General features: G+C 41.9%; 1 protein-coding gene across 1 annotated transcript; it reads left to right on the forward strand.

The window, feature by feature from the left end:
• The first annotated feature begins 1110 nt into the window (after positions 1-1110).
• Positions 1111-22384, forward strand: LOC120018339 (myelin protein zero-like protein 2). The gene is made up of 4 exons (XM_038961480.1): positions 1111-1299; positions 19560-19729; positions 20039-20249; positions 20616-22384. The coding sequence occupies exons 1-4, from the start codon at positions 1245-1247 to the stop codon at positions 20786-20788; spliced, it is 609 nt and encodes a 202-aa protein (XP_038817408.1). The 5' UTR covers positions 1111-1244; the 3' UTR covers positions 20789-22384.
• The last annotated feature ends 1684 nt before the right edge of the window (positions 22385-24068 follow it).

The following is a 24068-nucleotide window of genomic DNA, read 5'->3' on the forward strand; positions in this document are numbered from 1 at the left end:
GGAAATAAGTAGACCAGAGTGGCGCCGCCCCCAGAGTGGGGTGTCTTGCTTTCTCTACCGCCTCCGGGTCTATACTGAATTAGTTACCCCTACCTATTAGTGCTTTGTTTCCATCCCACATAATTGCTTTTTAAAGAAAATACATAGGCCAGTACCTAAATTATTTTTACAATACCACACACACAATGGTTTTGACTTGTAGATATGACTGAATGATTTTGTCACGTTGTTTCTTATTGTGTTGCTGTAAGCCTATGTGTAGGCCTGTGTTTTGTCTATTACAATAAATTGTTTGAACTAAAGTCTCTCATTTGAAATGAATCATTTGAAAAGCGATGTTTGTGTATATTTGACAGGTTTGGATGAGAGCATCAGTGGTACTTTGTGTGGAACCTTGATGATAAGGACCAGAGAATATAGCTCGTTTGTGCCCCCTGTTATCACAACTTTGAACTGACATAAAGCCAACGGCCACACCAACAAAATTGAGGGAAACTGGCCCCATTGGTTTACAAAGGCTCAATAATAACAAACGTTGGATCAATAGGTCTCACAACACATAATTATACATAAAGGTTTAAAAGCATATTATTCTTCATAAGCACTAGGCTTAAAAATGCTTTGCAAATTATGTTATAGGCATAAACATACTATAGGGGGATATAAACAGTCATTGGGCCTTTGGTGTTGTGCCAAATATGGCATAACTCTTTGCCTCAGGTATAGACTACAGCATCAACATGTCATTTTATGAAGCCTTAAAAAAGTTTTACGCTGATGTGTTTTAAGTTCACTGTTTACATTTATGTTGGAGGCACCATCTTAGTCTGGATATAAATTTGCCACTGACAAAAAAAAATATGTAAGTAATGGAATAGCAGTAAAATCTGAAAAGTTTGGTGGCTCAACAGGTTGGAAAATAATATAAAAATGTTTGTCTTCCCCAACTTCAGCAAGGGAAAATTAGCTAAGAATAGAGTGAAGGTTTGTTACTCCGCTCGAAAAAGGTGGGGGACCGTCAAAATGACGAGGGCAGGAACGAGTTGAGACGTGTCCCACATCGTCTGAGACCGCCAGTCAGTGCGGGTAGGATTGGGGTTTACAGACAGTCTTAACTACAGGTCCAGAAGAGTTCAGCGAGTTTATAGCATCGAAGTGTCAAGTCCATTTTGATTTTATTCAGTGGGTTGGTGGGGACACCACAAGGGTCTAGGCAATTTGGTCGACCCCGGACACCTTTTCCAATGAGCATAAAGCATTTTTATCTCCTCGTCCTCTTGTCCGGACTGGCAGCTTCAGGTGAGTGTGCGAAGTTGTTTTGATTTATGCTCTACTAATTTTGAATTAATCCAAACAATGGAAACTAGTCCAATATAATAGTAATTGTGTGTATTATTAATCTCTGGTTATAGTAGTTTAGATCATATGGTTAGGTTATTTCGTGTCAGTAATGTTTCTCCTCCATCCTTCACTCGACACATCATTACGATGCTATCGTGAGACGTTGAAGTAGCTGTTCTATGCATTAGAGCACTAAAGTGGTGAAAACATTATGAATACCGGAAGAGTCTCCAACCTGACCCGAGTGTCCGATGTGCGTCAAAGGGAAGTGGGAATTTGGCTCCATGCGTTTCTGCCGTATAGGGTTGGTCGCCTGAGCGTTCCTACGTGATTATAAAATGCAACTTGCCTATAGCCCCTTAATGACTCTACATTATTTTGTCGGTATTGAGGCAAAGACGCATTGTTTTGAAGCTTCATGCAACATAATTACTTTCCTGCTTTTGATCATGTGTATCCGTGCTTGCGTGCTAGCAAAGGGTTCCGAGATTCTGACCGCCGGATAGGAAGGTCCACCTGTTTCCCGTGAACAAGCCAAAGGATGTCGCTAGTGTATCATATGAGCTACTATCTTGGCACATACAAAGACCCTCAGTGGATATGTAATAAACAGATGACACTGAAAATAGTTCAAATTTTAGGCTATTAACAGTCCTCGCTGTTCCATAAGGTGTATTTTTATCTGTTTAAAAAAAAAAAAGATTCTACTGCTTGCGTGAGTTACTTGATGTGGAATATAGTTCCATTTAGTCATCGCTCTATGTAGTACTGTGCGCCTCCCATAGTCTGTTCTGGACTTGTGGACTGTGAAGAGACCTCTGGTGGTATTTTTTCATATATATTTTTTTATTTCACCTTTATTTAACCAGGTAGGCCAGTTGAGAACAAGTTCTCATTTACAGCTGCGATCTGGCCAATATAAAGCAAAGCAGTGGGACAAAAACAATGACACAGAGTTACACATGGGATAAACAAACGTACAGTCAATAACACAATAGAAAAATGTGTATACAGTGTGTGCAAATGAAGTAAGAAGGTAAGGCAATAAATAGGCCAATAGTGGCAAAGTAATTACAATTTAGCAATTTACACTGGAGGGATATATGTACAGATGAGGATGTGCAAGTAGAAATACTGGTATGCAAAAGAGCAGAAAAATAAATATGGGGATGAGGTAGGTAGTTGATTGGATGGGCTATTTACAGATAGGCTGTGTACAGCTGCAGCGATCGGTAAGCTGCTCTGACAGCTGACGCTTAAAGTTAGTGAGGGAGATATAAGTCTCCAACTTCAGTGATTTTTGCAATTCGTTCCCGTCATTGGTAGCAGAGAACTGAAACAAAGACGGCCAAAGGAGGTGTTGGCTTTGGGGATGACCAGTGAAATTTACCTGCTGGAGCGCATGCTACGGGTGGGTGTTGCTATGGTGACCAGTGAGCTGAGATAAGGCGGAGCTATACCTAGCAAAGACTTATAGATGACACTATAAGTCGCCAGTGGGTTTGGCGATTAATATGTAGCGAGGACCAGCCAACAAGAGCATACAGGTCGCAGTGGTGGGTAGTACAGTCGTGGCCAGAAGTTTTGAGAATGACACAAATACTAATTTTCACAAAGTTTGCTGCTTCAGTGTCTTTAGATATTTTTCTCAGATGTTACTATGGAATACTGAAGTATAATTACAAGCATTTCATAAGTGTCAACGGCTTTTATTGACAATTACATGAAGTTGATGCAAAGAGTCAATATTTGCAGTGTTGACCCTTCTTTTTCAAGACCTCTGCAATCCGCCCTGGCATGCCGTCAATTAACTTCTGGGCCACATCCTGACTGATGGCACCCCATTCTTGCATAGTCAATTCTTGGAGTTTGTCAGAATTTGTGGGTTTTTGTTTGTCCACCCGCCTCTTGAGGATTGACCACAAGTTCTTAATGGGATTAAGGTCTTGGGAGTTTCCTGGCCATGGACCCAAAATATTGATGTTTTGTTCCCCGAGCCACTTAGTTATCACTTTTGCCTTATGGCAAGGTGCTCCATCATGCTGGAAAAGGCATTGTTCGTCACCAAATTGTTCCTGGATGGTTGGGAGAAGTTGCTCTCGGAGGATGTGTTGGTAGCATTCTTTATTCATGGCTGTGTTCTTAGGCAAAATTGTGAGTGAGCCCACTCCCTTGGCTGAGAAGCAACCCCACACATGAATGGTCTCAGGATGCTTTACTGTTGGAATGACACAGGACTGATGGCAGCGCTCACCTTGTCTTCTCCGAACAAGCGTTTTTCCGGATGCCCCAAACAATCGGAAAGGGGATTCATCAGAGAAAATGACTTTACCTCAGTCCTCAGCAGTCCAATCCCTGTACCTTTTGCAGAATATCAGTCTGTCACTGATGTTTTTCCAGCAGAGAAGTGGCTTCTTTGCTGCCCTTCTTGACACCAGGCCATCCTCCAAAAGTCTTCGCCTCACTGTGCATGCAGATGCACTCACACCTGCCTGCTGCCATTCCTGAGCAAGCTCTGTACTGGTGGTGCCCCGATCCCGCAGCGGAATCAACCTTAGGAGACGGTCCTAGCACTTGCTGGACTTTCTTGGGCGCCCTGAAGCCTTCTTCACAACAATTGAACCGCTCTCCTTGAAGTTCTTGATGATCCGATAAATGGTTGATTTAGGTGCAATCTTACTGGCAGCAATATGCTTGCCTGTGAAGCCCTTTTTGTGCAAAGCAATGATGACCGCACGTGTTTCCTTGCAGGTAACCATGGTTGACAGAGGAAGAACAATGATTCCAAGCACCACCCTCCTTTTGAAGCTTCCAGTCTGTTATTCGAACTCAATCAGCATGACAGAGTGATCTCCAGCCTTGTCTTTGTCAACACTCACACCTGTGTTAATGAGAGAATCACTGACATGATGTCAGCTGTTCCTTTTGTGGCAGGGCTGAAATGCATTGGAAATGTTTTTGGGGGATTCAGTTCATTTGCATGGCAAAGAGGGACTTTGCAATTAATTGCAATTCATCGGATCACTCTTCATAACATTCTGGAGTATATGCAAATTGCCACCAATCAAACTGAGGCAGCAGACTTTGTGAAAATTAATATTTGTGTCATTCTCAAAACTTTTGGCCACGACTGTATATGGAGCTTTGGTGACAAAACGGATGGCACTGTGATAGACTGCATCCAATTTGCTGAGTAGAGTGTTGGAGGCTAATTTGTAAATGACATCCCCGAAGTCAAGGATCGGTAGGATAGTCCGTTTTACAAGGGTAAGGTTGGCAGCATGAGTGAAGGAGGCATTGTTGCGAAATAGGAATCCGATTCTAGATTTAACTTTGGATTGGAGATGTTTAATGTGAGTCTGGAAGGAGAGTTTACAGTCTAGCCAGACACCTAGGTATTTATAGTTGTCCACATATTGTCATGCCCTGACCTTAGAGAGCCTTTTTATGTCTCTAGATGGTTTGGTCAGGGTGTGATTTGGGGTGGGCATTCTATGTTTTGTTTTCTATGTTTCTTTATTTCTATGTTTTGGCCAGATATGGTTCTCAATCAGGGACAGCTGTCTATCGTTGTCTCTGATTGGGAATCATACTTAGGTAGCCCTTTTTCCCTCCTTTCAGTGTGGGTAGTTAACTTTGTTTGTGGCACTATAGCCCTGTAAGCTTAACGGTTGTTTGTTTCGGTTGTTGTTTTGTTGGCGACATTTTCGTAAATAAAAGGAATATGTACGCTCACCAAGCTGCACTTTGGTCTTCCTTCAACGACGGCCGTGACACATATTCTAAGTTAGAACCATCCAGAGTAGTGATGCTAGTCGGGCGGGAGGGTGCGGGCAGAGATCAGTTGATGCTTTTGAGCATCACTCACGCAACTGTATAAACTCTCACTCTTTCAAATGTTCACATTCATGTAGCATTTTTCAAATATATTGCATTTAGGCTAAGAATCAATCTCATGCCTGTCCTCTACACTATAGTAGCCTAGGCTGTAGCAGCACTATACACAACTGTCGATGCAAAATCTTATTTTAGACCAATAAAGAGGAGCTCGCAGGCAACCCTGTTCATGGAGTGCTGCAGATATAACAGGATTTTGTCCCAACTAGACACCATACCAGACCAACTGAGCTAATTGATCAGTTAAGTGATTGCCTAAATTCAACACACCTGGTCTTCCAGGTCAGTTAAATGAAAAACATCAAGTGCCTGCGGCCCTCCAGGACCAGGGACTCCTACCCCTTCTCTAGGCTCTTTTGGACTACTCTGGGCCAGAGAGAAACGTTGTTTCGATATTGTAAATATCACTGTTTCCCCTGTTTAGCTAAAACAGGAATTAGAAGCCATCACAATACCCTCTTAACCATTATGTGATATTCTGCCATTGGTGATAAATGTTCTTTCTTACCTTGACTGGGTTTCCTTTCATAAATATATACCTAGGTTTCCTTTCTATCCTTTCCTATCAACCAGTCTTGTGTGCCCATGACCATGAGAGCTCACAGGCACACAACCATGCATGTATCAGCTTGTTTTGATATTCAGGTTTACCATCTTGACACACACATGAGTTCAGAGCAATAGTGAATTGCCTGTGCTGGTTATCTAACCTCCAGATATTTGGTTGGCAGTTTGGCATAGTTGATAACATCTAATTAGCCATAATAGAGAAAGGTCACTTCTGTTCCACTACTAACCGCCTCTGGTATTAGTACGTGGTCAATAACACTAAGGAAAGCTGTGTGTTTTTGACATGCTAAACAGTCAACGCCGCTTTTATGCAGAAAGTGAATGGGCAGCCCAGGGGCACAGTTGATAGCCACTTGGTCTATCTCAAGTTCCACCCTATAAGCTAGCCTCATAAAGTCAAGGGATGGACCTGCTTTCCCGGGCTTTCAATGCAAAGCCACTCTTAAAACTCCTGATTATTATCATGAGAACGGTTTTGGCCCTAAGCTGCTGAAACAATGGTTTGATTTCATATGTACTTCCCTGTGCATGACAAAGTTGTTGTGGGGACTGTTCTGTTGTTCCCCAAACGATTTGTCAATAATGTAAACAAAAGGACTTCCAGTTAACTCTAGTGGGTTTCCTCAGGAAAAAGAAACCAGTTCCAGTAACTTCAGACTGCTCATCTGACGTCGTTAGAGCCAAAAGGAAATTAGTCAAGAACCAGGTAAATAGCCAAGTGACGAATGTTGATGAAAGGCTTACATGTCAGAGCATGAGAGAATTGTCGCTGTGAGAGACTGCATGTATTATGTCAAAAGTTTTATGGAGTCCCTGGGACAAACTTACATATTCAAATGAATTGATCCATTCAAATATCTGCTCCAAAGTCATCCTCCACCTCTAAGGCGCTATGCAACTAAACAAAATGGCTACCTGTAATTTAAATATGGTGTGTGGAAAAGTTTTCTTCCGAACATTAGAGCGTTATTGGTGTGGGCGGTAGTGATTTTGTTGGGTTGGACCTAGGCCCACTTAAAATAATGAATCCAAATCAACAATCTGTCGAGAACTTCCTGAGTCAGCGTTGATGCCTAGGAGGGAGAGGGGTTTGATGGATTAAACTTTTATCCTTTCTTATCGTAAACAGACTTCTCCTGGCCAATGCTACAAGATTAATTGTAGTCTGTCAGTTCACCCCTAAATTCATAAATTAAGGGGGAGAGGGTGAAGTTGAGAGAGAGAGAGAGAGAGAGAGAAGGGGGTGGAAAAAGAGTGGGACTCCCTCTAGGGCTGTTGTGGTGACCGTATTACCGCCACACCGGCAGTCATGAGTCATGACCACAATGAAATTCCATGTGACCGTTGAGTCACGGTAATCTTCTTTTATGCCCTCTGGACATGCTTTGGTAGTACCCAACTTGCTAACTACCATCAGGTCCTAATGGCCTGGTACTCAGGACTCTATTGTCCCTCTAACCACTCTGACATCAATGCAAATGCAATGGAAAATCACATCAAACAATTATCATCAAAACAGTAGGACTATCCTACTTTTAACACTCACCTCACTGTTTTTTTATTTTACCTTTAATTAACTAGGCAAACCAGTTAAGAACAAATTCTTATTTTCAATGACGGCCTAGGAACAGGTTACCTGCCTTGTTCAGGGGCAGAACAACAGATGTTTACCTTGTCAGCTTAGGGATTCGATCTTGCAACCTTTCGGTTACAAGTCCAACGCTCTAACCACTAGGCTACCTGCCACCCCTGTGATGATCAATTTGAAGAAAGAAGATCAACAGCAGGTTGAGACTAGAGGTCGACCTCTAGTTGAGACAGTGCAAAACATGGTGGTTGTGGATGTTGTTTCAAAGCCTAACAAAGAAACGGACAGCGCTTTTTAAGGTGGTGACTAATTCAAAACACCCATATGCATATTAGAGCGTATTCTTACGTAAACCCGGGGAAAAAACGGAATTAAAATGATGGTTATGTCGTTATACAATACATAGCCTACCGCATATTACGCATGTCAGTAAAACATAAAAGTGATTGAAGATGTCTTTGGTACATAATTAGTCTAGCCGTTGAGTGTGGACTGTATTATTATGCATACTGGATGGACTGGTTACCTTATGCTACAGTACGCTCCAAAATGTCTATCCATGAGTCTGGGAGAGAACGTATAGCCCTGGGTGATGTTGATGGTTCATTGATTGTGCATGGCGGTTTACATTAAGCCTACAATTATAGTGAATTGTATTGTATTTGATTTTGAATAGCCTAGTAATAGGGCATAATTCATTGAGTGACATATTACCTTTAGCTATATAGAATATCTCACCACCATGCATTTCCATCTCCTCTTTCTCCTTTATTCCTTTCTCGAGCACGCAGACGGGCTGTCAACAGTTTAGTGAAATATGTTTTGCTGCGAAAACATGTTACTATCGATGTTCCCGAACAGATTTGACTTGCTTTCCAAATTAAGCACTGGGTCGTTGCAGGAACAAGGTTGGAGAGTCCATGGCATACAGAGTTTGGGTGGAATATCACCTGTCGGGCAGTGAGAGCATGCTCCTCGAACAGGAACATCACCTGTCAGACAGTGAGAACATGCTCCTCAAACAGGAACATCACCTGTCAGACAGTGAGAACATGCTCCTCAAACAGGAACATCACCTGTCAGACAGTGAGAACATGCTCCTCAAACAGGAACATCACCTGTCAGACAGTGAGAGCATGCTCCTCAAACAGGAACATCACCTGTCAGACAGTGAGAACATGCTCCTCAAACAGGAACATCACCTGTCAGACAGTGAGAACATGCTCCTCAAACAGGAACATCACCTGTCAGACAGTGAGAACATGCTCCTCAAACAGGAACATCACCTGTCAGACAGTGAGAACATGCTCCTCAAACAGTGTTTGATGAATGGAATGAAATAAGTGTTGTTGTATTTATTTCTCAGTTACTCATATTAAACACATGATCCTCTATAAAACCCAAGTATCCTACAAAACGGACTGGAGGGAAAGCGTGCGGCCTCCATTCGCTATTCAAGTGCATACAGATGACATTTATTTTTGCCTGTGCCCCTTTTGCTGCACATTTCATAATGGGCCATTCTAAATCGAAAGACAAGATTCAATTGAGAATAGTCTGATGAAAATATGATCACTTGATGAGAGAACAGCTGTGCGGTCTGGAGCAAGGAACAGAGAGCATACTTATTTTTGCTACTTTCTCAAATCATCAATAGTCTATAGTCGCATCATGCATCCCATATATGTTTTGATTTCTAGGACATTCTAAGGTTTGTATCATTCACAACTAAAGTAGCCAAATAACTATAAATCTACCACTTAGGACCTGTTTCAAATGATCACTTTTACGCTCAACATAGACACTTCATATGCGCACTCGCTCTGTAATGGGGAAAATATCCTTTCTATTTTATTCAGCTAAGTTCATTTATATTGTTCTTATATAAAGTCATACAGAAATAAAATAATGGCACGGGACTTATAAGCATATCTTGTCTGCTAAATGAACAAGCCTACAGAGCCTATGGCATGGAGCATAGCCAGATAACTAACACACAGTCGGCCAACTCACATTCTGTTCTTCTGAAATACATTTTCTTCATATCATCATGTTTCTTTTTAGACCTGCCTAAAATAAACAATGGATTTATTGTGATGGTGTCTATTAAATTGATAGCTGGCAAACTGGCATGACCGCCACAGCCTTATGCGGGGGGGGGATTGAGGGAGAGAGAGAGCGACAGAGAGAGAGAGAGTGATAGTGATAGTATGTAGCCTACTGTGCATATTTGTCGATGTCCAAGGGGGAGCTATGCCACCATATATTTTGCATGGCACCACTGGAACACTCAACACCCCTGGCCCTGCCCCTCTCTGTAGCCCTGGCCTGTGAATACAGGTTGATACCTGAGCTCAGCTCTACTCTCCCAATATGAAAGAGCTCTTGTAAATGTAACCTGGGCTTGTGAAATCGCTGACCACAAAGGAGAGAAGAGTGTCTTTGTAATCTTTTTAGGCTTTGTGTTGTTGTGTGTAGGAGACCCGGCCCAAGTGTTTCTTCCTCCAAACCTGTAAGAGAATCAGGTTTCCTCCCGACGGACTAGGAGTCTGGACATGAAGGGGGAAGAAAAAGCAACTCAGACACGATCTTGGAAATAATGTAAAGAACGCAATTTCCTGAGTCCGAGGGGAGAGCCGTGCCGATTGGTTGATTTGCCTTACATTGTTCTTCCAGATCCAATGTAAATCCCACCGTTTATGAAAGAGGCAACCATTCCTTGTATTCACATTACGTAAAAACAACTCGTTAGATTTGCACAAGTGCAAGTCCTCAACTGGCAGCTTCATTCAATAGTACCCGCAAAACACCAGTCTCAATGTCAACAGTGAAGAGGCGACTCCGGGATGCTGGCCTTCTAGGCAGATTTAATGAAGCTGCCAGTTGAGGACTTGTAAGGCGTCTGTTTCTCAAACTAGACACTCTAATGTACTTGTCCTCTTGCTCAGTTGTGCACCGGGGACTAAACATCAGCGCGACAGGTAACTTCCACAAAGCTGTGAACGATCTGAGAGACAAGGCAGGAAGGGCCTATGCCATCAAAAGGAACATAAAATGCAATATACCAATTAGGATCTGGCTAAAAATACTTGAATCAGTTATAGAACCCATTGCCCTTTATGGTTGTGAGGTCTGGGATTCCGATCACCAACCAAGAATTCACAAAATGTGACAAACACCAAATTGAGACTCTGCATGCAGAATTCTGCAAAAACATCCTCCGTGTACAACGAAAAACACCTAATAATGCATGCAGAGCAGAATTAGGCCGATACCCGCTAATGATCAAAATCCAGAAAAGAGCCGTTAAATTCTACAACCACCTAAAAGGAAGCGATTCCCAAATCTTCCATAACAAAGCCATCACCTACAGAGAGATGAACCTGGAGAAGAGTCCCCTAAGCAAACTGGTCCTGGGGCTCTGTTCACAAACACAAACAGACCCCACAGAGCCTCAGGACAGCAACACATTAGACCCAACCAAATCATGAGAAAACAAAAAGATAATTACTTGACACATTGGAAAGAATTAACAAAAAAACTGAGCAAACTAGAATGCTATTTGGCAGAATTCCTGACCACTGTGACTGACCCTAACTTAAGGAAAGCTTTGACTATGTACAGACTCAGTGAGCATAGCCTTATATGACCCTATGTTTTCAATGGAAACGAGCACTTAAGATCAGGTGTGGCTAATTGTTCCGAGAACGTTAAGAAAACTTTCCAGGAAAACCACAAAACATGAGCAATGCTCAAAGAATGCTGTTTAAAAACATACACATTCTGTTCTCAGCGTCAACAAAACTCTATCCTCTATCTTAAGTATATTCAGGTGTGTTGGCCACACTAAATGGCCACACCTGATCTTAATGAGTCCACAACTTTGTAGAAAAAAATTGTAGAAAAAATATACAAAAAAATGTTTCTGTCATTTAGCAGACGCTCTTATCCAGATCAATTAGGGTTAAGTGCCTTGCTCAAGGGCACACCAACAGATTTTTCACTTAGTCAACCTTTGGCCCAACACTCTTAACCACTAGGCTACTTGCCGCACTTCATGGCATGCTAGCTCCATCCTGGTGGCGCAGTGGACTGTTTCATGGATACAGAACAGGTTTGAAACTCACGGATGCCGTGCCACCATAAAAAAAGAAATGTGTTTGCATGATTAATGCTTAAGGAAATTAATTTCCTTGTGTCCTATCTGTGCTTGGCGTTAAGCAGTTAACACAAACTAAGCTAGCAGTGTGTTCTCAGAACAGTATTTAATTACCTTCAACTAACCTATAATTTATTAAAACCTCATAGGAAAACTTTCAGGGAACCATAGTCAAATGTTGTCAGAACCTTCCTTCAACATAAAAAGGTTCCCTGAACAGGTGGAATTTTCACTTCCGTTCTCAGAACGTGGAAAAAACATTCAGTTTTACCAGTCAGGAAACGTATGGCTTCATTCCCAGAACCAATGAGAAACCAAAACCTTACGTTCCCACAATTTCCAAGGAACCGAATGTGCTAGAAGTGCAGCTTATAACATCAACAATTGCTTTAATTTGAGTAATGTGCCTTTTTGTAATTGTAACTGTCACAAATTCCTCATTAAATAGCATATAATAACATATATGATATGCTATTAAAGTAATTGGTACACACTTTACAAGCTTTTTTAAATCTCTAAAACCCACGTTAGATTCAGAAATCCTGAGAAGTAATTGTTCATCAGTAACACTGGCATCAAAAAGCTACTGCATTAGCAGAAGGCATCATCTCCGAGTTAAATCAGGGCCAATTATTTAAAGCCAGAGAAATAAGTGCTATTTATGCTTCTATTAAATGAAAGGAAAATGATTAAACATTTTTACACAAATTCAAATGATGTGCGGCTCATAGTGTGATCTTTAAGATGATTACCTAACATACTTGAGTTTGGATGAACCTTCTGTAAATAAGTACCATGTGAGAACCAATTTAGTCTACCTCCCCCTCCCCTTCCGCTCTCCAACCCCCCCCCCCCCCCGTCCTCTCTGCTCCAGTTTCCTGGTGGAAGATAAATGTATTGGGGAAGGAGGATGATGCCTGACTCACAACAAAGCCAGTGTGGAGTCTGTCTGCTGTGGACAGAAAGACTGATTGGCCCAGGTCTGAGCCTCCTCCTCGTCCTCCTTCTGCCAGCCACGGTCATTAACTGGGACTGATAGAGGCCTAGCTAGCCAGCTTAGATCTCCTAAATAGAGGCATTTTTCTCGTCCTTGAGAATTTTGCCCTGTTTATCAAGGCAGGCCCAATTTTTAAACATTTTTTTTTACATTTTACCTTTTTAACTAGGCAAGTCAGTTAAGAAAAACATCTTATTTTCAATGACAGCCTAGGAACAGTGGGTTAACTGCCTTGCTCAGGGACAGAACAACATATTTTTACCTTGTCAGCTCGGGGATTCAATCTTGCAACCTTTTGGTTAGAAGTCCAACGCTCTAACCACTAGGCTACCTGCCGCCCCAATCAGTCTGCCTCTACCAAACCCCCGCGCCCCCGCCCCCCACCCCAAAGACAAAACAGCCACGCCAACTACCCCCCCCCCCCCCCCCCCCCCCCCCAATGATTTTGGGCAATTTAAAACACATTAGGGCCAGGGGGAACTCCTCTGGTGGGGGTGAAGAGAAAGGGCCCTCTCTGTCTAATGTACAGTGGGGCTGGTTACTAGTAATGTGGCCTACAGGAAGCCCTCTGCGCTGCTGATAAGGATGAGATAGGTTCCTGGGGAGCCGAGCCCAGCAGCTGTTTTCCCAGCTACATGAGTGAACGCATTAGATAAACAAGCATCCAGTCTATATGGACCCATAGGCTTATATCCATTTCAAAAGCCCTCTCAGTGCGGGAGGGATGCATGCATTTTGAGGCGAGATCAGAGCGATTAGTATTATGACTGTATTTGGTTGCCAGCCATATACAGTAGTTATCCAGTTTAAGTGAAGATCACATGTAGCTGGTTCAAGTGCATGTGTTTGCCCCTAAAGGACCTTATAGACCCTGGGTCATATTCATTAGCACCAAACAGAAGAAAACAAATTGAAGCGGGAAGGTGACTGACTACCTGTACTTGTTCAATTTTGATTTCTGTTGCAAAACGTTTTGCTACAGTATGCCCTAATGAATACAACCATGTACTTCCGATCATATCTTCCCAGAGGTTTAAAGGACTAGGTCATGTTCTGCTTGGTCATTGGGTTGGACAACACCCCTGTTGCCTACCCTGTTAAAAGGGGTTATTGCACTTTCTATAAAATTAGATTTTTACGGTGGCTTGGGGGGGATCTTGAATGGTTGGTGGCCTGGCGGTTGGGAGCTTGGGCCGGTGGCCGATACGTCGCTTGTTCGGTTCCCCGTCTTGACTTGGTGGGAGATCTGTCGACATGCCCTTGGGCGGGGCGCTTGATCCTGGTTGCTACTGTGAGTCGCTCTGGACGGGAGACGGTTAGATGACTGAATGTAATGTAAATGTTGAGTGGCTTCACTGCAGGTAGATTGTGTTTTAATCAACAACAAAAAAATCTATATATAAAAAAAAGGTCATCCATCCACCTGAGAGGTTAGGCATATCAAGAAGCTGATTAAACAGCATGATCGTTACACAGCTGCACCGAATGTCTAAAGTTTTTAGGGAGCTTGCAATTCGCATGCTGACTGCAGGAATGTCTACCAGAGCTGTTGCCTAATAATTTAATGATCATTTCTCTACCATAAGTCGCCTTCAACGTCGTTTAAGAGAGTTTGGCAGTACATCCAACCGGCCTCAGAACCGCAGACCATGTGTATGGCGTTGTGTGGGCGAGTAGTTTGCTGATGTCAACGTTGTGAACAGAGTGCCACATGGTGGTTATGGAATGGGTAGTCATACTGTTAACTATGGACAACAAACACAATTGCATTTTATCGATGACAATTTGAATGCAGAAAACTACCGTTATGAGATCCTGAGGCCCATTGTGAGGTCCTTTTTTTTAAGGTATCTGTGACCAACATATGCATATCTCTATTCCCAGTCATGTGACATCCATAGATTAGGGCCTAATTCGTTTATTTAAATTCACTGATTTCCTCGTATGAACTGTAACTCAGTAAAATCTTTTAAATTGTTGCATGTTGCATTTATATTTTTGTTCAGTATAAATGGGTAAACATACACTCTTAGAAAAAAAGTTGCAATCTAGAATCTAAAAGGGTTCTTTGGCTGTCCCCATAAGAGAACCCTTTGAAGAACCCTTTTGGTTCCAGGTAGAACCCTTTATGGGTCCATGTAGAACACTTTCCACAGGGGGTTCTACATGGCTCCTAAAGGGTTCTACCTGGAACACACACACACTCACTCAGAACACAGAGCAAACAGGGCAATCGTAACTCGGACGACACCTGGACAGAATAAGCAGGGCTTCTGATTTAATTGGGGACAAGATCGTTTAGTACAGTTTTTTTTCATTCGCTTTGGTGCTATTTTCACAAGTATGTGGTGAATTTTCAAAACTCTTAGTACAAAACTCCAAACTGGTAACACTTGTAACGCAGCAAGTCTTATATTCAAAACCTTTTATTTTGCATTCATTTTGTTTGGAGACATCTTTCACCACACAACTATTGATCCAAAATATATATTTACCGATATAATTACAACATAGGTCTCCTGTAATAAAATTAAACAAATTAAATGACTGGAAAAAACATAACGTTTGTCAGGTACTAGTTTCCAGCAAGCCTGTCTTGAGCATTTGACCATAGGGTTCTCATCTACATTGTAGTAAATGTCCAGGGCCGTATTACCAAACAAGCCTGACATAGGTCTGGATTCGATGTTATTGCATGCCTCATCCATGGCCTGATGGAGGGTGGCACGCTCATGTCTTATTTGGCTCAGTTAGTAAGAGCATGGCACTAGCAAGAACAGAGTTGTGGGTGCGATTCACACTGGGGTCACATACAAAAGTGTGTGGACTGTTGTCACTTTGGATAAAAGCGAAAATGGCATAAACATGTAGTATTGTATTAGAGTACTGCGTTTTCCAATGCAATTTTAGTAAAGCAGTGTGAACCCCCCCCTCATCAAAAAGACCCCAGCAATGTCATTTTGGATAGATATTTACTGTAATGGGTATACCTTTTGTTACATACAGTTATAGCCCTTCATGGACTACGATTAATAGCGCTTCATGGACTACGATTGAACATATTCCTCTTTTAGGATGTGAACAGCTATGGTCAGATTGAATTAAATAGTTATTTTAACAATGCTGGTTATGCATCTTGCTAACATTCATCCAAGGACACCTTGACTTGCATTACACACCCTCATTGCAGAAACACATGAAATCATGTAACATTTACAGTGCATTCGGAAAGTATTCAGACCTCTTTACTTTTTCCACACTTTGTTACATTTCAACTGTATTCTAAAATGGATCATCAACTGTTTTTTTTCATCATCAATCTACACACAATACCACATAATGACAAAGCAAAAGCAGGTTTTTAGAAATGTTTGTAAATATATTTAAAACTAAAACATTTAAATATCACATTTACATAAGTATTCAGAGCCTGTACTCTGTACTTTGTTGAAGCACCTTTGGCAGTGATTACAGCCTTGAGTCTTCTTGTGTATGACGCTACAAGCTTGGCACACCTGTATTTGGGGGTTTTCTCCCGTTCTTCTCTGTCAATTTGAATGGGGAGCGGTGCTGCACAGCTATTTTCAGGTCTTTCCAGAGATGTTCGATCGGGTTCAAGTCCGGGCTCTGGCTGGGCCACTCAAGGACATTCAGAGACCCAAAGCCACTCCTGTGTTGTCTTGGCTGTGTGCTTAGGGTGGATGTCCTGTTGGAAGGTGTACCTTCGCTCCAGTCTGAGGTCCTGAGCCCTCTGGAGCAGGTTTCATCAAGGATATCTCTGTACCTGCTCCATTAATCTTTCCCTCGATCCTGACTAGTCTCCCAGTCCCTGCCACTGAAAAACATCCCCACAGCATGATGCTGCCAGCAGCATGCTTCACCGTAGGGATGATGCCAGGTTTCCTCCAGATGTGATGCTTGGCATTCAGGCCAAAGAGTTCAATCTTGGTTTCATCAGACCAGACCATGGCTTGGTTTTTTCTCTGACATGCACTGTTAACTATGGGACCTTATATAGACAGATGTGTGCCTTTCCAAATCATGTCCAATCAATTGCATTTACCACAGGTGGATTCCAATCCAGTTGTAGAAACATCTCAAGGATGGTCAATGGAAACAGGATGCACCTGAGCTCAATTTCGTGTCTCATAGCAAAGAGTCTGAATACTCATGTAAATAATAAGGTATTTGTGTTTTTTATTTGTAATACATTTGCAAAAAAAATTAAAACCCTGTTTTCGCTTTGTCATTATGTGTGTAGATTGATGAGGAACATTTTTTATTGAATCCATTTTAGAATAAGGCTGTAACGTAACAAAATGTGGAAAAAGTCTTGGTTTGAATACTTTCCGAATGCACTGTAAGTAAGAGAAAAGGATTACTTTAAACGTGCCCTGCTACAAGCAGGAAACAAGAAATGTGACATCTGTTTGATAGTTCACACATTCGTCATTCAGGGTTACTATCTTGTAATCTTTTTGGCAAACCACATGGGAACATTCTAGTCTTTAAGGACAACTAATCAAAAGGTCAACAACTAATCTTTAAGGCAGAACAGGTTTAAGCAAAGTATAGTGCCATTGTTTCAGGAAGGCGTGTAAAAAGAAAAGTCTCCATTACCTCATTTACATATTATGAGAGCTGTAACAGTTGTGAAATCACAAAACCATGGCGATAGGAGGGACAGGAGGCAGACTAAGGGCAAGGGCAGGACATTCACCTGAACTGCCCTACAAAGGCAAAGAGCAGTCTTATTTACCTTATTTAGGCTGCTGTAACAAAGGGGTTTAATCATTATTTACTCAAGAAATGTCAGCTTTTCATTTTTTTATTCATTTCGATAAATTTCTACAAACAAAATTCCACTTTGACATTATGGGATATTGTGTGTCACACCTTTCCTGCAGTCAAATGACCTAGTGGCATCATGGGTGGAATGTTACTAATATTTTTCATAATTTCATCATTAATAAACATATATTTTTTTTAAAACACTGAAAATCTCGTGTTTCTATGTCAAACAGTTTTGTTATAATTCAGTCCTCTGTGATGTATATAAAGTGTAATATTGTGATGCAAACTCAAAATTGAATACATTTCAACTCAATATCGGACATGGTACAGGTGTCTTATATTTTCTAAGCCCATAATATATACCTTTGTTTCGAAGTAGTTTTGTTTAAGACTACCAAGAAACACTCTGTGGGGACCCTGATTTAACCCATTCTCCCTCAACGTCAGTAAGACAAAGGAGCTGATAGTGGACTACAGGAAACGGAGGGCCGAGCACGCCCTCATTCACATCGACTGGGCTGTAGTGGAGCGGGTCGAGACCTTCACGTTCCTCTGTGTCCACATGACTAAGGATCTATCATGGTCCAAACAGACCAACACAGTCGTGAAGAAGGCACGACGATGCTTCTTCCCCCTCAGGAGGCTGAAAAGATTTGGCACGGGCCCTCAGTTCATCAAAAAGTTCTACAGCTGCACCATCGAGAGAATTTTGACTGGCTGCATTACCACTTGATATAGCAACTGCTTGGCATCTGACCGCAAGGCGCTACTGAGGGTCCAGTACATCACACAAAATTGTCAAAGACTCCATCCACCCAATCCACAGACTGTTCTCTCTTGTACCTCACGGCAAGCGGTACCAATGCACCAAGTCTGGAACCAACAGGACCCTAAACAGCTTCTACCCCCAAGCCATAAGACTTATATTTAAAACTGCTAAATAGCTAATCAAATGGCTACCCAGACTACCTGCATTGACCTTTTTTGCACTAACTCTCTTGCACTGACTCTATGCACACACTGGACACTATCCACACACTCACACACACACACATGCATACTGACACCCCAACACACACACACACACACGCCCACTCACACATACCATGCACACACATGCATACTGACGCCACACACACACACACACATTTTCACACTGCTACTGTCTATTATCTATCCTGTTAACTAGTCTCTTTACCCCTGGCTATATGTACAGTAAATTGCTACCTCAATTACCTCCTACCCCTGCGCATCGACGCGTTCTGCTACTCCCTGTATAGAGACATATTATTTTAGACACCCTAAAATGTATAGAGCCATGTTATTTTTACTCGTTATTTTTATTCGTTGTTCACTGTGTATTTATTCCTTGTGTTACTATTTCTATCTTTTATTTACTGTTTTATCTTGTCTTTAACTCTGCATTGTTGGAAAAGGCCCCGAAAGTAAGCATTTAACTGTTAGTCTACACCTGTTGTCTACAAAGCATGTGACAAATACAATTTGATTTGATTAAGTAATACTAAATCTATTTTAACAAATGAGAAGACATTTTGCATTGTGAAAAGTAATTGCTTCATATGAACACGTATTGCAATGTGAACTGTATTTCAAGATGATACACTGATTAAGTTTGGTGGAAAAGTATGATTGATTTTGTGTGTTGTACTTAGTCCATTAAAATGTGCTTATAGTTTTGAAACAACTGCCTTTTTGATGATCTTTTTTTTGTACTAAGAGTTGTGAAAATGTAACACATACTTGTGAAAATTGCACCAACGCGATTTAAAACCAATGTAATATCAGAGGAGAACAGAAATAATCAGTCGAGCACTGATGTAATGTTGTTTGTCGTGAAACAGGAACTGGGGAGCGATTAAGTGTGTGTGTGTGTGTGTGTGTGTGTGTGTGTGTGTGTGTGTGTGTGTGTGTGTGTGTGTGTGTGTGTGTGTGTGTGTGTGTGTGTGTGTGTGTGTGTGTGTGTGTGTTGACCACACTGCAGACTCCATTCTGTGGGTGTCTCTCAATCCATTATCTGGAGCAGGGAAAATGCAGCCAATTATTTCATTTTCCAGCATTTTCTCTGTAATGTGTTTCTGTGAGGGTCTGTTTGTACACAAACATGGATAACATACAGTATTGATGTTGTATGTATGTTTAGCAGAGTTGCTGTTGCATAACTACTGTGCTGTGCTGTGTTCCTGTGGCTTCAGGCTTGTTACCGGTCAGTGGGCTGAGGGTGGAAACGTCGGGGGAGGTGGAGGCAGTGAACGGTACAGATGTGTGGCTGAAATGTACCTTCCAGAGCAGCTCGCCCATCACCCCAGCAACGCTCACGGTCTCATGGAGCTTCCGACCCATCGGACCTGGCCGTGAGGAGTCAGTGAGTAACCCTGGCTAATTGTGGAACCCTCTGGGCATCCTCGAGATGTAGTTCAGAGACAGTGTGTGTGTGTGTGTGTTTATAGTCTGTATTCTGTTGTTTGTCAAGGACCTCTGAGTCAACCATCAACCTCCTTGTCAGCGTCATTTTGAAATCTGTCTGAACAGTTTAGAAAAATGACCTTGTTTCGGAAACGCTATTGTTGGAGAAACTCAATCAGAGGTGACAATTAAGTCAATTAGATGCAATTAACTACCCTCTAATGAGGTGCACTGTGATCTCATTAAGCATTGTGCCAATATATGTCAGGTGTTCTATTACCATGAGAGGCCTTACCCTCCCCCGGACGGGCGTTTCCATAAGCGGGCGATATGGGCAGGTGACATCATGGGGCGGGACGCCTCCATCGTGGTACGTAAGGTCAAGTTCACTTACAATGGGACATTCAGCTGTCAGGTGAAGAACCCTCCGGACGTCCATGGCAACGCAGGGGAGGTGAAACTAACCGTGGTCACCACAGGTTAGTGTCTGTCTACTGTGAAGCGTTCAAGGGTGCTGGGTTAAAATATACTGTAGACATGTCTGCTGTCCAATCTTTGGCCTCAGGCTGTGAAAACCTCCCAGCAATCTTTACAAAACCAATCTGACCCATTTGTCATTTATTCCATCCAGCAGATCCTTTCTCACAGCAACAAGAGGTACTAGCCGACATTGCTACTGTAGTGGGATACTATGTATACTGTTGATGCATTTTTTAAAATCCTAACACATCCCATAAAGTCATCATCATGTACCTCCCCTGGGAACCAGCCATCTAGTCTTGTTTGAATAGATAAAGTGACAGTTACCTCTTTGCCTATTTCATTTACCCCTCTTCTCTTTAAAGCCTCCTTCTCTGAGATTATCATGCTGGCTGCAGCCATCGGGGGCGCCATCGTGCTGATGGTCATCTCCCTCGTCATCATCATGTCAATAAGACGATGTCGCGAGAAGAGACAGGAGGAAGAGGGGGCGGAGGAACTACCTCGCAGACAGAGAAAGGACCCTACCGTGTGGTAAGACAGAGAGAGAGGAGCAAGAGAGAGTGGGATCTCTCCACCCTGTCTTCCCTCTGGCTGGGCTGTGCGGTGCTCACCTCTGGGACTGTGCTCAGTCAAATGCTCTGTCTGCGTGGACACTCTCCTCTGAACCTAGCTTTGGAACCGAAACCTGGACCTATAATTGGGCAGATGCTTTTACAAAGAGCAGACTTAAATGCTAAAAGTGCCTTAGAATACTACTGTAGATGATCCATCTGCTGGATCCTGTATCTTATTGCCATGCACCTTTCTGGAAAGACAGTATGCCTGCATTCATATTTTCCTATATTTCCTGTACAGTGTTTCTATTGTGATTTACTACTAACCATTTTCATACTCTAACATCTACCCAATCAATTTCCAATCGCGTAGCACTTAGTAAGCCAATGCCCATGGTTGTATAGGTACCAGCAGTCTCTCTCTCATCTGGTTCAATTCCTTTCAACCTCAAGTCCACGACAAGCTGTCTTTACATTTCCGTCTCAGTTTACTGCTGATCAATGATATTATTTTGTTTTGTTCTGAAGTGATTTTGTGTTTCTAAGCAGATGTTTTTTTTTATCAGTAAAAATGTTCAACTACTGCAGAAATACTCAAAATAATGTGAATATTCACTGCAAGACTCAAGACACTTGTTTAAAACAGACATTTATAAAATATTAGACTCAACATGAAGTTGGTTATACAAAATCATTATGTTCAAATGCTTAAAAATGTCAAAGAATTGACTATTTCACTATGACTGTCACTGTATTGCAGTTGTTTTAAACCTTTAGATGGTTGACACCCGATGTCTATGTTTTAGACAGTGCATTTATGGTCAGTTGAACACATTCTATTTGATTTGGTGTCTATGGCATACACAATATATCAGTAGGGTTCCAAATCTATGGTCTATGGGTGAAGGGACTACTTTGCCTCTCATTCTGTTGGGTTTTCTGATCTCTGTGCATTGGGTGCTTCTTTAGGTTTACATTTAAACAATGTCATGTGTAACCACATATGCAAAAGAAATTGCCCTTCGAATCTCACCAACAAAAGCCAACTCTACATGGAAGGATTTTTTTTTTCAAACAACAAAATCCAGACCAATTGATTAATCCTGAGCAAACATGGTGTTCCAAGATGGCTTTGCTTGAAAAGTTGTTATTTTCCCCTCATCTAAAAGGCCAATTCCTGCTCAACCTTTCCCGTCTTTGGCCTCTGACCTCTGCGGCTTTGTCTGCGTGTGTGTATGTTTGTGTTTGTTTGTGTGTGTGTGTGTGTGTGTGTGTGTGTGTGTGTGTGTGTGTGTGTGTGTGTGTGTGTGTGTGTGTGTGTGTGTGTGTCTTAGCCACCCTGCAAGGGCCATCCACCTGTATATGGACGATGACGTGCTAGAGGTTGACAGCTCGGACGGTATGATCTCTGAGGCCAGCACCAAGGACCCCAGTTCCTCTGAGGAAGACGACAAGAGCTCTGACTACGGCGGAGGCGATGACTCTGACTGAGATGGGGACAGTGAATGTTGGCTTTATTTTAGGCGTTACCTCTATGTGCTTGTGGTAAAACTTAATCCATAGTTATTTTTTTTAAACTATTGATCCTCCGTGGCTAAATTATGCTCTGTGGTGTATTTTGAAAATTGAGAGTGGGCTCCTGTGGTTGGATAAAATATATACAGTATATATACACTACCGTTCAAAAGTTTGGGGTCACTTAGAAATGTCCTTGTTTTTGAAAGAAAACATATATTTTTTTAAATAACATCAAATTGATCAGAAATACAATGTAGACATTGTTAATGTTGTAAAGGGCTATTGTAGCTGGAAACGGTAGATTTTTATTGAATATCTACATAGGCGTACAGAGGCCCATTACAAGGTAACTTGTGTAATAGACACCGGCTGGAATGCGGTTTTAACCAATCAGCATTCTGGATTAGACCCACCCGTTGTATAAATAAATATAATGCAGGGGGTTTACAGTGACTGAAGCCCCTGTGCCCAAGCCTATGGAGGGCCCAAGAGACAAAAAAATATATAGACATTTCATATTTTTTATCCAACCGCAGGTGCCCACTCTCAATGTTCAAAATACACCAGAGAGCATAATTTAGCCACAGAGGATCGATAGTTTAAAAAAAAATAGCTGTGGATTAAGTTTTATCACAAGCACATACAGATAACTCCTAAACTAAAGCCAACATAAAGTGTCTTAAAAGGCCTAGATTCTACAAGTGGACCTAAACCATGCCAGGAATATGCATCCCACACCATAACATATACTTTGTGTCCCTCATTACTCAAGTGTTTCCTTTATATTGTCAGTTACCGGTATGCCTCCAGCCTCCATGTGCGCCAAATATACAGCTTGTTGCGTTGTGGACATAGAAATACAATCCATAGAAGGGTTTTGGAACCTCACCCTGGCAATTTGACTGTTAAATTCATGGGTACACTAGCAATGGCTGCCAGTCCTGATTTGAATGGGAACTGCCATCTATGGATTATATTATATTTCAAAATGCAATCGAAGGGAAAAAAATTACAGTTTGTAAAGCAAATGCCTACTGCTGAAAAGAGAACACTAAACTGTCTATAGAACCAATGGAAACATTATTCTCAACAACTGCGAACATCAGCACTGTTTTTCAAAGGAGCTAATCTTGAGATAGACTATTGCCATGACGAACACATCGGCCATCAGCGGTGAGTAGCCTATGGCTAAGGGTGTGTCAGTGTGCCACTGGAAAGTTTATTTAGTAGCCTACTGTATGTATGTATATATATATATATATACTGAGTGTACAAAACATTAGGAACACTTGCTCTTTCCATGACAGACTGACCAGGTGAATCCAGGTGACCTGTGATTTCTTCAACCGCCCCTGCTGCTAAGCATGGCAGCCGGGATGACATAACAGGAGAGGAGAACATGAGGGGAATGCCTTTAAAGTATTTTATCTCAAGCAGTGTTTGAAGAAGAGTTTGAAGAGTCTAAAACAAGAATTCATCTGAGAATCCTATTGGATGAAGTTTGAGAGGGGAAATAGGAAGCACCAGGCAGCATAGCAGACTAGTATGTCCCAATGCAGGGCATAAGCACAGGGAAAGGAACAGAACACTGCTACCTGAATGAGTTGAGTGGAGCTGCGGAAAGAAAAAACTGGGATCTCACAATGCGCTGTACCAAAGAGAATGTATCACATCAAGAATGTTGGACTGATTTGAATAGTGTTACATTTATACGAAAAATAAGAAGTACCCACCTGATGGTGA

The sequence above is a fragment of the Salvelinus namaycush genome, chromosome 23, assembly GCF_016432855.1.
Source record: "Salvelinus namaycush isolate Seneca chromosome 23, SaNama_1.0, whole genome shotgun sequence".
Lineage (NCBI taxonomy): Eukaryota > Metazoa > Chordata > Actinopteri > Salmoniformes > Salmonidae > Salvelinus > Salvelinus namaycush.

Bases quoted from the DNA above. Each gene is read 5' to 3' on its own strand.
- LOC120018339 (XM_038961480.1), top strand. From the start codon at position 1,245: ATGAGCATAAAGCATTTTTATCTCCTCGTCCTCTTGTCCGGACTGGCA. The intron at 1,300-19,559 runs GTGAGTGTGCGA...CTGTGGCTTCAG, and splicing joins GTCCGGACTGGCAGCTTCAG to GCTTGTTACCGGTCAGTGGG. The intron at 20,250-20,615 runs GTTAGTGTCTGT...TTCTCTTTAAAG, and splicing joins ACTAACCGTGGTCACCACAG to CCTCCTTCTCTGAGATTATC.